Source organism: Strigops habroptila, chromosome 10, assembly GCF_004027225.2.
Source record: "Strigops habroptila isolate Jane chromosome 10, bStrHab1.2.pri, whole genome shotgun sequence".
Classification (NCBI taxonomy): domain Eukaryota; kingdom Metazoa; phylum Chordata; class Aves; order Psittaciformes; family Psittacidae; genus Strigops; species Strigops habroptila.
The window spans coordinates 16976377-16988902 of NC_046359.1; the positions used below are offsets into that span (position 1 = coordinate 16976377).

The 12526-nt window shown below is 35.8% G+C and overlaps 1 protein-coding gene across 6 annotated transcripts in view; it reads left to right on the forward strand.

Moving 5' to 3' along the window:
- The window catches only part of RYR2 (ryanodine receptor 2), a 375228-nt gene extending 364582 nt beyond the window's left edge, over window positions 1-10646 (forward strand). For all 6 annotated transcript variants that reach the window (XM_030499610.1, XM_030499611.1, XM_030499612.1 and 3 more), the window contains 6 exons: window positions 742-876; window positions 2465-2621; window positions 4585-4649; window positions 5946-6046; window positions 7516-7567; window positions 9332-10646. In XM_030499610.1, coding sequence (XP_030355470.1) covers window positions 742-876; window positions 2465-2621; window positions 4585-4649; window positions 5946-6046; window positions 7516-7567; window positions 9332-9427 — 606 coding nt within the window. In that variant the 3' untranslated portion in view covers window positions 9428-10646. The remainder of the gene's footprint in view (window positions 1-741; window positions 877-2464; window positions 2622-4584; window positions 4650-5945; window positions 6047-7515; window positions 7568-9331) is intronic.
- The last annotated feature ends 1880 nt before the right edge of the window (window positions 10647-12526 follow it).

Below are 12526 nucleotides of genomic sequence, written 5' to 3' on the forward strand. Positions count from 1 at the left end.
TAAGAAGTCTTTTTTTACAGAAGCTGTGAAATCTGAAATTAAGAATATTAAGAAATTAAGTCTTGAGGTTTTAGCAAATTATCCAAGTACCTATGAAGTAAGGGGACATTATTTATGATTGGAAATTTTTTAGGTCTGGCAGCTATGCAAGAGAAATACCAATTAGCAGGATATTGCAGTTCACTTCCAGATGCTTTCCGTAAAGCTCAAGGCAAAATTTTAATGGTGCTGCAGCTGAGCAATGGGGCATTTGTTGCTGCTTTTCTGAGGTAGATATTATAATATTAGGAACAGTTAGTTTTATATGTGATTTCATAGATGTAAACAAGATTGTTTCAGTATTAAATGTGTAGAAATACTCTATTGTAATTATATAATAAGTGATATTAAATAGTAGTGCTATTAGGTAGTAAACTTTCACGTTTTTGTCCGATTGTGTGAGGCTTATATAATTCTAATGGATTTCTTGATTCTGTATGTATCCATTAGATTTTTGCAAGATTTGTCTTTGTAATTGTGCTTCTAAAGCATTGTTTTCCTTCTAAATAAAGTGGGTGAAATGCACGACATTTGCATAAAAATATGCAGATATATTACAAAGATATGAGACAGATAAAAAGTAAAGTTTTCCTTCTGCTAGTATATATAAATTATTGCTACTTTCCTTCTCTTCTTGCCAAGAGAACTGTATAGCATAATTCCATGGTGGTGTTATATCCACTCTATAATTTTGTCTTCCAGCTTGTTCTAACAGTGGGATTACTGGCAGTAGTAGTATACTTGTATACAGTAGTGGCATTCAATTTTTTCCGCAAGTTCTACAACAAGAGTGAAGATGGTGATATGCCAGACATGAAATGTGATGATATGCTAACAGTAAGTCTTATTTTGCTTTCTGGATTTTTTCTTTAACTGTTATGGTTTTGACCTGATCTTCTTGTAATTCCTATTCATACAGTCATGTCATAAGCCATCGATAGGAAAGACTAATTGAAGGCAAAGGAATAAATACAAATACAATCCCTAACAACTAGATTATGCCATGTGCATGTTAAACAAACACATCTATAAATGGATAGATGAAATGTGATGGTATTCTTTGCTATAGTTTCTCAAAAAATTAAAAAAAAAAAAAGAAGCTGTGAAGTTGAGCCAAGTCAGTTAAAGGACAGTACTTCTTCAGAATCTTGAGGTTCTACAGGCCGTTTAGGAGGATGGACAAGGCCTTTGATAATTAATTCACGTACTGAAATGCTTGCTTAAGCTTGGAAATCCATCTGTTTCTCTTAGCGAGAATTGCCATGGTTATCTTCAACTGGCAATGCTGTTACTGAAATCTCTCCTGTGCTCAGGAATTTGTTTTGTACTTGGTAAGCCAGTGCCAGGCTTTGCAGTTGTGGATGGTAGGTAGAGGTTAAATCACAAAGAATTTCTAAAACACATTGCTGTTACTATCCTTCTAAAAGCAGTCTTGTACAACAAAGTTAGATCTATTTCAATATGTTATGTAATATTAAACTCTTCCAGGGAACTGACACCATTGAAAAGTTACTGTTATTGTCATTGCTACTTTCTGAAAGGGAGTAAGAACCTTGGAGCTGTCGTTTGCAAAGCTACTTTAAAGTAAAGGAACCAATCCCCTGCTCTTCACCTCTGGGAATGATGTCATCATTTTCTCTTAAATTATAGCACAATAAACTGGAAATTTTGTATTTGCCATCATCCCACATGACTATACTGAGAGGCCTATTGCACCATTTGTCAGATCATTGTCTCATAGTATTAGTCTCAGAATTTTTCCATTACTAACTAGCCTGTCTTCTCCACAAATCTCTAAGTTAGGGGGTTTTTTTGGTTTGTTTGGTCGGTTGTTTTCTTGGGTTTTTTTTTTTTTTTTTGTTTTGTTTTGGGTTTTTTTGTTTGTTTGGGGTTTTTTGGCTGGTGAGGTTTTTTTGTTTGTTTGTTTGTTTTTGTGGGGGGTTTTTTTTATTTTTTTGTTTGTTTGCTTGGTTTGGTTTGGGGTTTTTTTGTTGTGGTTTTTTTTTGTTTTTTCATCCCTGTTTGAAACACTGATGATGGGGAAAGAAATTCACTTTTGAGCTAGGAAAGTGGAAAAGGAGATGACTGTGATGGTAATGGCATTTCCTACTTACACATTACTGAAACGGTCATATCTGAATTATGGTTTGCTGCTGGTCTAAGGTCATTTAGTCTTTGATCTTTCTGACCTGTTACATAATGACAGAACATGAAACCCTGGAGTGTCAGCTGCACAGCGCAGCAACATTTCATCTCCCTCAGAAATATACATAACCTCAAAGGGGAGAAAAAGATGATGTGAATACTTGACACAGTATAGTTCCTAGATCATAGACCAGTCCTGTCAATTACTGAATTTGCAACAATGGGTATTTTTACTTTTAGCAGCAGACAAACATTGTATCCCTTATTTTGTGTTTTCTAGTGCTACATGTTTCACATGTATGTTGGAGTACGTGCAGGTGGAGGCATTGGCGATGAAATAGAGGATCCAGCAGGAGATGAATATGAAATCTATCGGATTATCTTTGACATCACTTTCTTCTTCTTTGTGATTGTCATCCTGCTTGCAATTATTCAAGGTATATGTTTGTAACCCAGGGACTGAAATTGTTATTTTGCAGCACAAAGATCTTAGTGCTATGATAATTGCACACCTAAGATTCAACCAGCGAGGATCATGAAGCACAGATTTATAAAGTAAATCACACCCAGTTGGCTTTTATCCTTACTCTGTTCTTCCTAGTCTCTGTAAAATCAACAGGCTCTTAACTGGATTGGTGGAAGCTAAAAAAGCTCTTTGCTGTGAGAATACTGGCATCACTACAGTTTCTATCTTCTCATTGCCCTTTCTAAAAGCCTGCTGTAAATAATCAGCCAGACTCAGAGCTTGTGGTAAATTGTTTATAACTCTTACTCAAGCAAGAAGTTTTTTTAAAGTGCTTGGGGAGGGTGCGAAATTTTTTATAGTTTGAAGTGGCCTATCTCATGCTGTTTCTTTCTTTATTTTGTGAGTGGCTGAAGAGTAGAGGCCTTAGCTGTCAAGCTTTGAGTGTAATTCTCATCTGGTATTCACCATTTTTACAGCACAGCTGTATTGGTAATGACTGTGGAGTTAGTCCTTATTTGTATTGGTGTAAGAAAAGGGAAAATCATAAATAATTTAGAATCTGAGCCATAGAGCTTGGGGTGGTTTTTCTTCTTCTTCCTGTATCTCCCTGAAATGACCTCTTACTTCCATAAAGCTGTGACAGTGGAACCTTGTACTTCATGACAACCATAATGAGAGAGGATTCACAGAGCTCTCTGCGTCTGTCATGTAATAAATCCCTGAACTCTGGCACTGTAAATAAAACAGAAGTCTCATTTTATAATTCCAAATGATTCTGCTAGCCGTGACAAAGAATACAGAGAATGTGGAGTTACTGAGTGCTTTCTTTGCTTCAGTCTTTACAAAGGCCAGCCATCAGGAATGCCTGACCGTGGAGGCAAGAAATAAACTCTGGAGAAGGGAAGGCTTTCCCTTGGTCAAGGAGCATCAGATTAGAGATCATTTAGGCAAACTTGACATCCACAGACTCATGGGCCTTGGTGGGATACACCCACGAGTCCTGACGGAGCTGGCAGATGTTCTTGCTAAGCCACTCTCCAACATCTTGGAGAGTCAGGAGAGGTGCCTGAGGACTGGAGGAAAGCCAGTGTCACTCCAGTCTTCAGAAAGGGCAAGAAGGGAGGACCCAGGAAACTACAGGCCATTTGGCCTCACCTCAGTCCTTGGAAAGGTGATGGAACAGCTCATCTTGGATGTCATCTCTAAGCATGTGGAGGAAAAGAAGGTTATTAGGAGTAGTCAGTGTGGATTCACCAAGGGGAAGTCATGCTGGAGCAACCTCATAGCCTTCTGTGATGAAATGGCTGGCTGCGTAGATGAGGGGAGAGCAGTGGATGTTGTCGACCTTGACTTCAGCAAGCCTTTTGACACTGTCTCCCCTAACATCCTTATAGGTAAGGTTAGGAAGTGTGGGTTAGATGAGCTGATACTGAGGTGGATTGAGAACTGGCTGAATAGCAGGTAGATAAAGGGCAATGGGCACAAAGTGAAACACAGGAAGTTCCATCTGAATGTGAGGAAAAACTTTTTTTGTTTTGGGCATAACAGAGTATTTTAACAGGCTGCCGAGAGAGATTGTGGAGTCTCCTTCTCTGGAGATATTCAAAATCTGCCTGGATGCGATCCTGTGCAACCTGCTCTAGGTGAACCTGTGTTAGCAGGGAGGTTGGACTAGGTGATCTCCAGATCACCCTCCTAACCTCAACCATTCTGTGATTCAGTGATGTTACTGGTAGCCATTTTCTTCAACTTTCTTTAACTTGCTAATTTTTCTTCACATGTTTTTTTGGTCTTTGGAGTTTTTATTTGCTTTTAGAATTTCTGCACAAGATTCTTGTTTAATATTCTTTGTCAGAGTTATCCCTGGATTTCCAAACATTCTTTGTCACAGTTCTGTTCTTGAACATTAACTATAATTTTAACTTAAACCCTAGGTTTAATTATTGATGCTTTTGGTGAATTAAGAGATCAGCAAGAGCAAGTTAAGGAAGACATGGAGGTAAGAACATCCAATTGGTGAACTATACCCTATTTTCAGGTTTCATGAATATCTGTTTTCAATCAAAATGTTAATGGATAATATTTTAAACTAAGAGGAAAATACAGTTCTGTACATGGTCCAATATCATACATCCTGGATGAGATTCTACTCTCACAGCTCAGTTCCTTAGATGGACATAATAGCTGAGATTTTTTTTTTTTTATTGACTTTTTTGTATCTATTAAAATATAAGAACTTACATAAGCAGTTCTGTTAGTACCCAGTGACATTCTTTTTAGACAATTTTATGAAGAGAAAACTCTGCTAGCATCCAGGTTTTGAATGGCGTTTGCCACTCTATGCTGCCTCCTGTGAAAGAGGTATGCTATGCTTTGACAGGTGCTAGGTGCTATCTTGTATGTGTCTTTGCATGGGACATAAACAAAGGTTGCCTAAACTGGCAACCTTTTTTGATACTCTGCTCTAAGTGTATTTTGGATTTGTTTGGCCATTCCTAGTATGGCTTTTTTAAATACCTCCAGATCAAACATGGCCAGTTTCTTGCTGTCAGTTAAAAGTTGACAAAAATTCAGACAAAAAGACTAACACCTTTTTTTTCTCATAACTTTTTAAATTTTAGACTAATCCCTGTATCTTCTTTTTTGTAAACAAGGAAAATCTTTGTACATTTCTGTATATTATAATGAATTACATGCTTATGGCTATTTAAGTCTTTTGGATCTTCAGACTACAGTGTCAACACTGTCATGTTACACTTCATCTCAGATCTCATTTTCTTTGTTCAGGTAACTTTTGTTCTTTTAATCTACATGTGAAAATATCCTGTACTTGATGGTTTTCTATTCTGTTGTTTAAATATGCCTGTAACACCTAGGGAAAGTGTTGCAAACCTACTGTGTTTTGTAATCTAAACTTTAAGCACATTCAGTTTCAGCTGGACAAGCACAGCAGGCATTGAGGTAAATATTACTGTATGTTACAGTGAGTGCTGCTTACAGTGTTAAAGGAAGAAAAAATCAAAATGAGCTTTGACCATTGTATGCCATTCTTTCTCCTGATAATTGTTCACTTACAGCTGGCAAAGAAGCTATTCTGATGGCAGTTAAACTTTTATTCAAGTGTTTTGTCTGAGGTATATAGTCCCAATCATTAAAAGAAAAGCTTTTTTGTTCAGCACATATTACATATGATGCATTGCTATTTTCAAGGAACTTGTTACATTTTTATTGGCCTTTTCTCAAAGGGGGACAGGGTTATATACAGTGTTGAAATGCTCTGTATTCTTTCTTCTAGACAAAGTGCTTTATCTGTGGAATAGGAAATGACTACTTTGACACAGTGCCCCATGGCTTTGAAACACACACACTACAGGAGCACAACTTGGCCAATTATTTGTGAGTACAGTAAAAATGAACTCCTCACTAACTCATGACCCTTGCGCTTTGAAAGTACCTGATTACCTCTCTTGCATAAGTATGAGTAGTACTGTTTGGCTTTAATGTGCACTCATGCTGTCTGAATGTGTAATTCTGGGAGGATAAGAGTGAGGAGTGAACAAACTTCATTACCTTGTTTCCAGCTTGGTTGTGACGCACCAGATTTGTGTGAGCTAGGAGATGGAAACCGGGAACTTAGTATGTTACTGTGGAGGTGTAAAAGTGAATGTGTTGTGTAAGGTGCAGAAGAACAGTATGACCTGGCCTGGAGACTGATGGAGAGAATAATATACAAGCAAAGGAGTAAGGCAAAAGAGGGAAAGCTTACACTGGACGAAATATTGTGAATGGAGTGCTGAGGCTGACTAAGAAAACCTGGGACAAAGGAGGAGCTAGGGGAACTGGAAAAAGGAGCTAGAGAGGGAAGGGATCAGGCCAAGGGCATCAGGTCCACCTCTGGAAAATCCAAGCAGATCATCGACCACTGAACTTGGTCTTTTCAAATCTGGAAATAAAGCCACTTATCAGGTCCACGATCAGTGTATCATACTGTTTCTCTCCTGTCAAATAGGCATGAAAATCCAGTGACAAAGGGCGTTTTATACTAGTGCTGTCAGCATGAAGCAATAGATAGATTGTGACTTTTATGTCTATGAACTAGCACTGTATGTGCACAGATTAATGATACTGTAAAGTCAAACATCCCTAAAAAGAACTTCCACCTGAAAAACAGGTTGTACAAACAAAATACATTGAAGATACCATCACGTGGGATTTTGTTCCTGCTTACAAATTACTGCACAAATAACGTACAATAACATGCTTATTCTATGTGCATCATCTTAAGGAAATGTTTTTTGATATTTTTGTTCATATTTTTGTTTATATTTTTACATATGGAGAGGATGTCTATTATGAGTGAAATCTTGAAATCATCACCTAGTGTCTGTCAGTTAGCTCAAAACCCCAAGACCAATGTATTTTTAAAATTGCAAGTTCTTTTCTGCTCATGTTGATCTTGAGTTACATACACTAGTAAAATATCCCTAGCCTATAATTTCAATAAGGAAATCTCTTAATCAAAGCTCCAGTGACTGTTCTCTGTCTGCTTCCAAGCTGGTGCTCATTGGCAAGAAAATGTCTGTTATAATGTTAGATTAAAAAGTTTAGATAAATCTTCTTTTAAACTCTGTTGCAATTTACTGTAAATCAAACTGAATCTTTCACATTCTAGCATACTCTTCATTGAACAGTGAGTGAATGTCAAGAGTGTCAGGAAAGTATATTTAGTGTGTCTGGGAATATTATCATAAATTGAACTGTGGAACTTTAAGTTCGTGAGCAGCATTATCACCGTACATCTAAAAAATATCCATCCCTCTGTGGGTTGCCTAATGTATTCATAATTACTGTTTCTTTGCTTGTAGGTTTTTTCTCATGTATCTTATTAACAAAGATGAAACAGAGCATACAGGACAGGTAGGTTGAAAAACTGTATGAATGTCAACAGTTTTTAAATAAGACTGATTCCAAAATAAAATCATTCAGACTTGGCAAAGCTAAGAGTATTCTAATTAATAGCTCTCTATATGTTATGTAGCAATTCTCATTCTTCTAAACAATTCTTAGGACTTTGGTTGTTTAATATTAGATTGAGTATCAATTCTGTAGTACTTTCTTTGCCTGTTTTGTTATCTGACCTGTTATTCTTAAATTGTTACATCCACAAAATATAAATACAGACAATAAACAAAAGCAATGAGAAACAGAACATTTAAGCATCTTATGAAAGCAGCATTTGTCATTTCTTCCTCTTGATTCTTTTTTAATAGTCTTTGTCCTTTATTATTATTGATATGTAATCTTCTTTGTCTGTGTTCATGGATAAGTCTACATGAGAGAGCTTGTGTATATATTTAAAATGAAACCCATGAGAGAAACCTGGAGGTTTCTTCTTTGCTATTGTTCTTTCAAACTTTTACTGCTTTCTTCAACTTCCTTAAAATATACTTAAATGCAGCTAAAAAAAAAAAAAAAAGTATCAAATTTACAGACCACCCTTTTTTTCTAGTGGTAGTTTTGCAACTAAGCAAATATCCTTTTATTGGAGATCAGAAAAAAAAAGAAACCTGAAGAGCATCATATACATAGCCCTACAGATTTGAGTCAGAGGGATGATTTGGTATAAATCTGTGTAGCTTACTCTTTCTGAACTCTGATGTGTGTAATGGGAAATTATAGTCATTTTCTTTGCATAAATCTTCTCAGCCTTGTCCAGTATCAGATTTTATGTATTTGCTTTGCTATTTTTAAACGTCTGTTTGTCGTTTGAGAATTTCATATTAACTGAGATATTTTTAAAAAGTCTTTTTCATTTGCTTTTTTTTTTTTCCTTGGCATACAGTCCTATGTTCACTGAAGCCAGATTTTTACTAACTATTCAGGTTTGAGACTGTTAGGTGGTAATTTAGAAAACAAGAGTACTTCATGCTACATAATTTCTAGGGACAAAGTTTAGTGGTGGACTTGCAGTGTTTGGTTTACGGTTGGACTCAATGATCTTACAGGTCTTCTCTAAGCTAAATGATTCTATAATGCTATAACTTGTATAACACATGTCCTTTCAACCATGAAATTTGTATAATAAAAACCACATTTTTATTAAATGTGATTAAAATTAAAAGAAATTATTTTATAATGATTATAATGGATTAAAATGGAAATAAATTGACATATCCTTTACCGTTCTCTGGTCTTCCTAGAGACAGAGCCTTACCTGAACAAATAATCAAAAAAAAAAAAAAAAAATCACCATTGATTCAGAAAATACTGCTCTTCCAAGAAATACCTTTAAAGGTCATTTTAGTTTATGTAATGTATAGTCATGTTTTGAAATGACTGATGCAAAAATTCAGTCAGATTTCTATAACAGAAAATATTCTACTTACCCTGGTATTTGTCTCATGACCAGCTTTGATTGAACTTTACAATGCTCCTGGGTGTGCAATAGGAACTGAACTACCTAGTTCTTTTCTATGTGTTTCTCCTGTGCTATTTTCTAGGTAACAAATATTGAAAAGCTAGTCTAAGCTAATTAAAATCATTAATGTGATTTTGTAGCTTGATATACAACAACCTGATATGCAAGGAATCAAAAAAGTGAAGCAGTATATAAATAAAAAAGTCATGGTTGGTTCTTGTTTATTGAATCGAGTTATATTATTTAAATGGTTTTTCTTTCAGGAATCCTATGTATGGAAAATGTATCAAGAACGCTGCTGGGAGTTTTTTCCTGCTGGTGACTGCTTCCGAAAACAATATGAAGACCAGCTCAACTAAGCAGAGATGAGGACTTCCAGATGAAAATTTGTCCATGTATTTCCCAACTCCTTTGGGAATGTCTAACAGATTTCTTAAATCCCCAAAGCTGTGTGCTTTTTGGAGCACCAAAGCTCTGTTTTTAATGATCTAACTGCGCTTTTATTTTCTTGTGTATTTGCTTTGAGAACACTGGAGTAAAGAACAATGAAAAATAACAGCAACTCTGGAAAACAAACCAACCTCTTGCACACACAAAAGATATCTCTATACATAACATGCACGCGTACGAAGAGACTTGACAGCTTATTTCTGAAACTGCCAGATGATGCCCTTGTCGATAAGATCACACATGGGGTGACATGGTAGCAACACTCATTAAACCTGTTTATTTCATCATCCTGGAAGGAACTATATGTAGTTCACAGAGCACTGTAAAAGATTGTCGTGGACACTAAGTTGTGGGGAAATAGTGCCTTACTATATGTGGGTTGAGCTATGCAGAAGATGAGTACACGATGACATCATATTTATTTTTCTTTACGTCTTCCCTTTCTTCCAAGTTAATATTTATTTGTTGTTTTGATGAGTTTGGGAGGAAGGGATTTGATTGTGCACATCTTTTTAGTAAGACTGGAGTGTCTCAGGACAAGATTAGGTTATTCTCATCGAGTTTGTTTCACGTTTACCTTCCTCTTTAGCTTTTGCTCTTATTTTGGTAATGCTCTGATACAACACTGCAACTTTATGAAATCTTTGTTTGAAAACAAGATGACTGCAAAAAACACTTTAACAAGAAATGTTTCATTGCATGTTTATTATGCAAGTTTAAAACAATCAAAAAACCAACCTTCAGAAGCAAGTTGATCAACATGAAAAAACATTCACAATAATTATATCCATAGTAGTAAAGTGTTGTGGGCTTTATTGTACATCTGAAACAAGTGTCATCAGCCAACAATGTATATGTTATGAATTTGACAGTAGTTTTGGTTTCTTTTCTTTTTCTTTCTTTCATTTCTGCCACCTGTGATTGATAGTGGAGTTGAAAATTTTCTTGTTAAATTATTTTTTAAAAGCAAAGCAATATCCATTCAGGGACTCCATCGATTGCATCATGAAACACCAATGATGTGTACATCGCTCCATTTTGAGTCCTTTTCAATTGTAATGCCAGTCTTTCTTTGCAAATAAAGAGAGAGATTCAGAATGGAAACAAGCTGGTTTTCGTAGCATTTAAGGTCTTTGTTATGGAGTCTTTTTATTAATCCCTGAATTAATTACACCCATTTCAAAACAGGATTAATCTGCGGTTTCCTTAATGAAAGCTTTTGGTTCTGTTTTTTCTCCTGGACTTTTTGCTGTTCTGCTGCTCCACCTTGTTTCTTTACAGGCCACAGTTTTGTCATAAAGTAAATTGGCTGTATCAATATTCAGTTGTAACTAAAGAAATAATTATTTAAAAGTACTAATTTCATATTCTTAAAACCCATGCTTTCAGTTCAGGTACTTTGAAATTGGGATCCTGATGAAAATTCTGGTAAAATTCTCTCAAATTCTACAATATTTTAGGCCAGAGGTTGGGCAGACTGGCGATAGTGGGAGGGGCAGGTACAGCAGCTACAATCTGAATTCTGGTTTTAAACCACTCCCACCCAGTTTGGAGTATTTGTTCCAGCTTTGTTTCCTCCATTTTTGGCATCATTCTGTAAATCACTTTTAATCAGCTTTTCTGGGATTTATATATAAAATTTAGAAACGGGAGATTGCAATGATGTTCCTTTTTTGTGTGTCCAACATGAAAGTACTTCTTGTTTGACACTCAGGCACACACACTGTTTTGGTTTTGCACATTTTGTTGAGAAATATGTAGTTAATGATTCTGATATTTCAAGATCCTTTAGTCTTGAAAACAAATTCACATGTACTTTGTAGGCAAATACGAGGATGAAAGTGACGTGGTTTTTAACCTCAACTTCCATATCGCAAAGCTTCTGTGGCATCCTTGCTATTGAATCCAGTATGCTGTTTAACAAATATATGTGAATCCACACATAAACACTAGTCTTTCAGGAGGAGATCTACTGATTATATAGTCATGCAAAAAGTTTCTTTTTAAATATGAAAAAAATCCTATTTTATTAAATTAATTACAGCTTCACAGAAGTAAATTCTTACATTTAGAAACTGGTTCATGAGAATTTGCAAGGTTAGTGTTCACTGCTGGAAAAAGGATGGGAACTGGCTTTGACAGACCTTCAGAGCCTGGTTCATGCTGTCTCCTCTGCAATGGCTGTAGACTTTTTGTGGGACCCTGAAATTTGGCATTTCCTGTTTTCTTCAGTGCACAAAACTGGCCATTGAGAGCCTTTTTCGTGATGCTCAACACATCTAATTCAAGAAAAGAAACTCACTTTTAAATTGAAAATAAGAGTACATGTCATAGGCGACAGGTTTATTGTAAAAGTATGCAGTTTCCTGTGACTCATACTGTTTCTGATGCTAATGTGCACTTTTAACAGGATAGTGAGACTATGGTGACCAAATTAATACTGTTTAGTTTGTTTTAGACTTAGACAAAGTCGCAGCAAATTCATACATTTTACTGAAAATTACTGAATTTTCTGCGGCAAATACAACTTCTTAGAATTTTTGTGTTATAAAAGCCAGTAAAACAAGCAATCGGATTATATGAACACAGTGAACCAATACAGAGAATTCACTGCTTTAACAGTTGTATCAAAAGAAATTAACTTTGACATATGCGTCCTGTATTCCACAACAACATACAAGAGCAGGTAATAATAATGTAACTTAAAAACTGCAGGTTTAAATCCAGGAATCCAAGTACATGATATTTAAGATAAGGTTAGTTAGACACATCTGTGTGTGCTAATATTTTTTTCAGTTGTTAGCTGACTTTACTGATTGTGCCAGTAAAAATAATTAGCAGGAACTCTTGGCCTTTATTGAAGATAGCAGAATTGTTGCTGTTTACCTCTGACTGCCAGAAGAACTGAAAAGAGCTCTAAGACTGATGATCCTTGTCCATACGTGATAATTTCAGCAAAGAAACAAAGGAATAAATGGCAATGGAAAAACAAAGTAAGATGGAAGAGT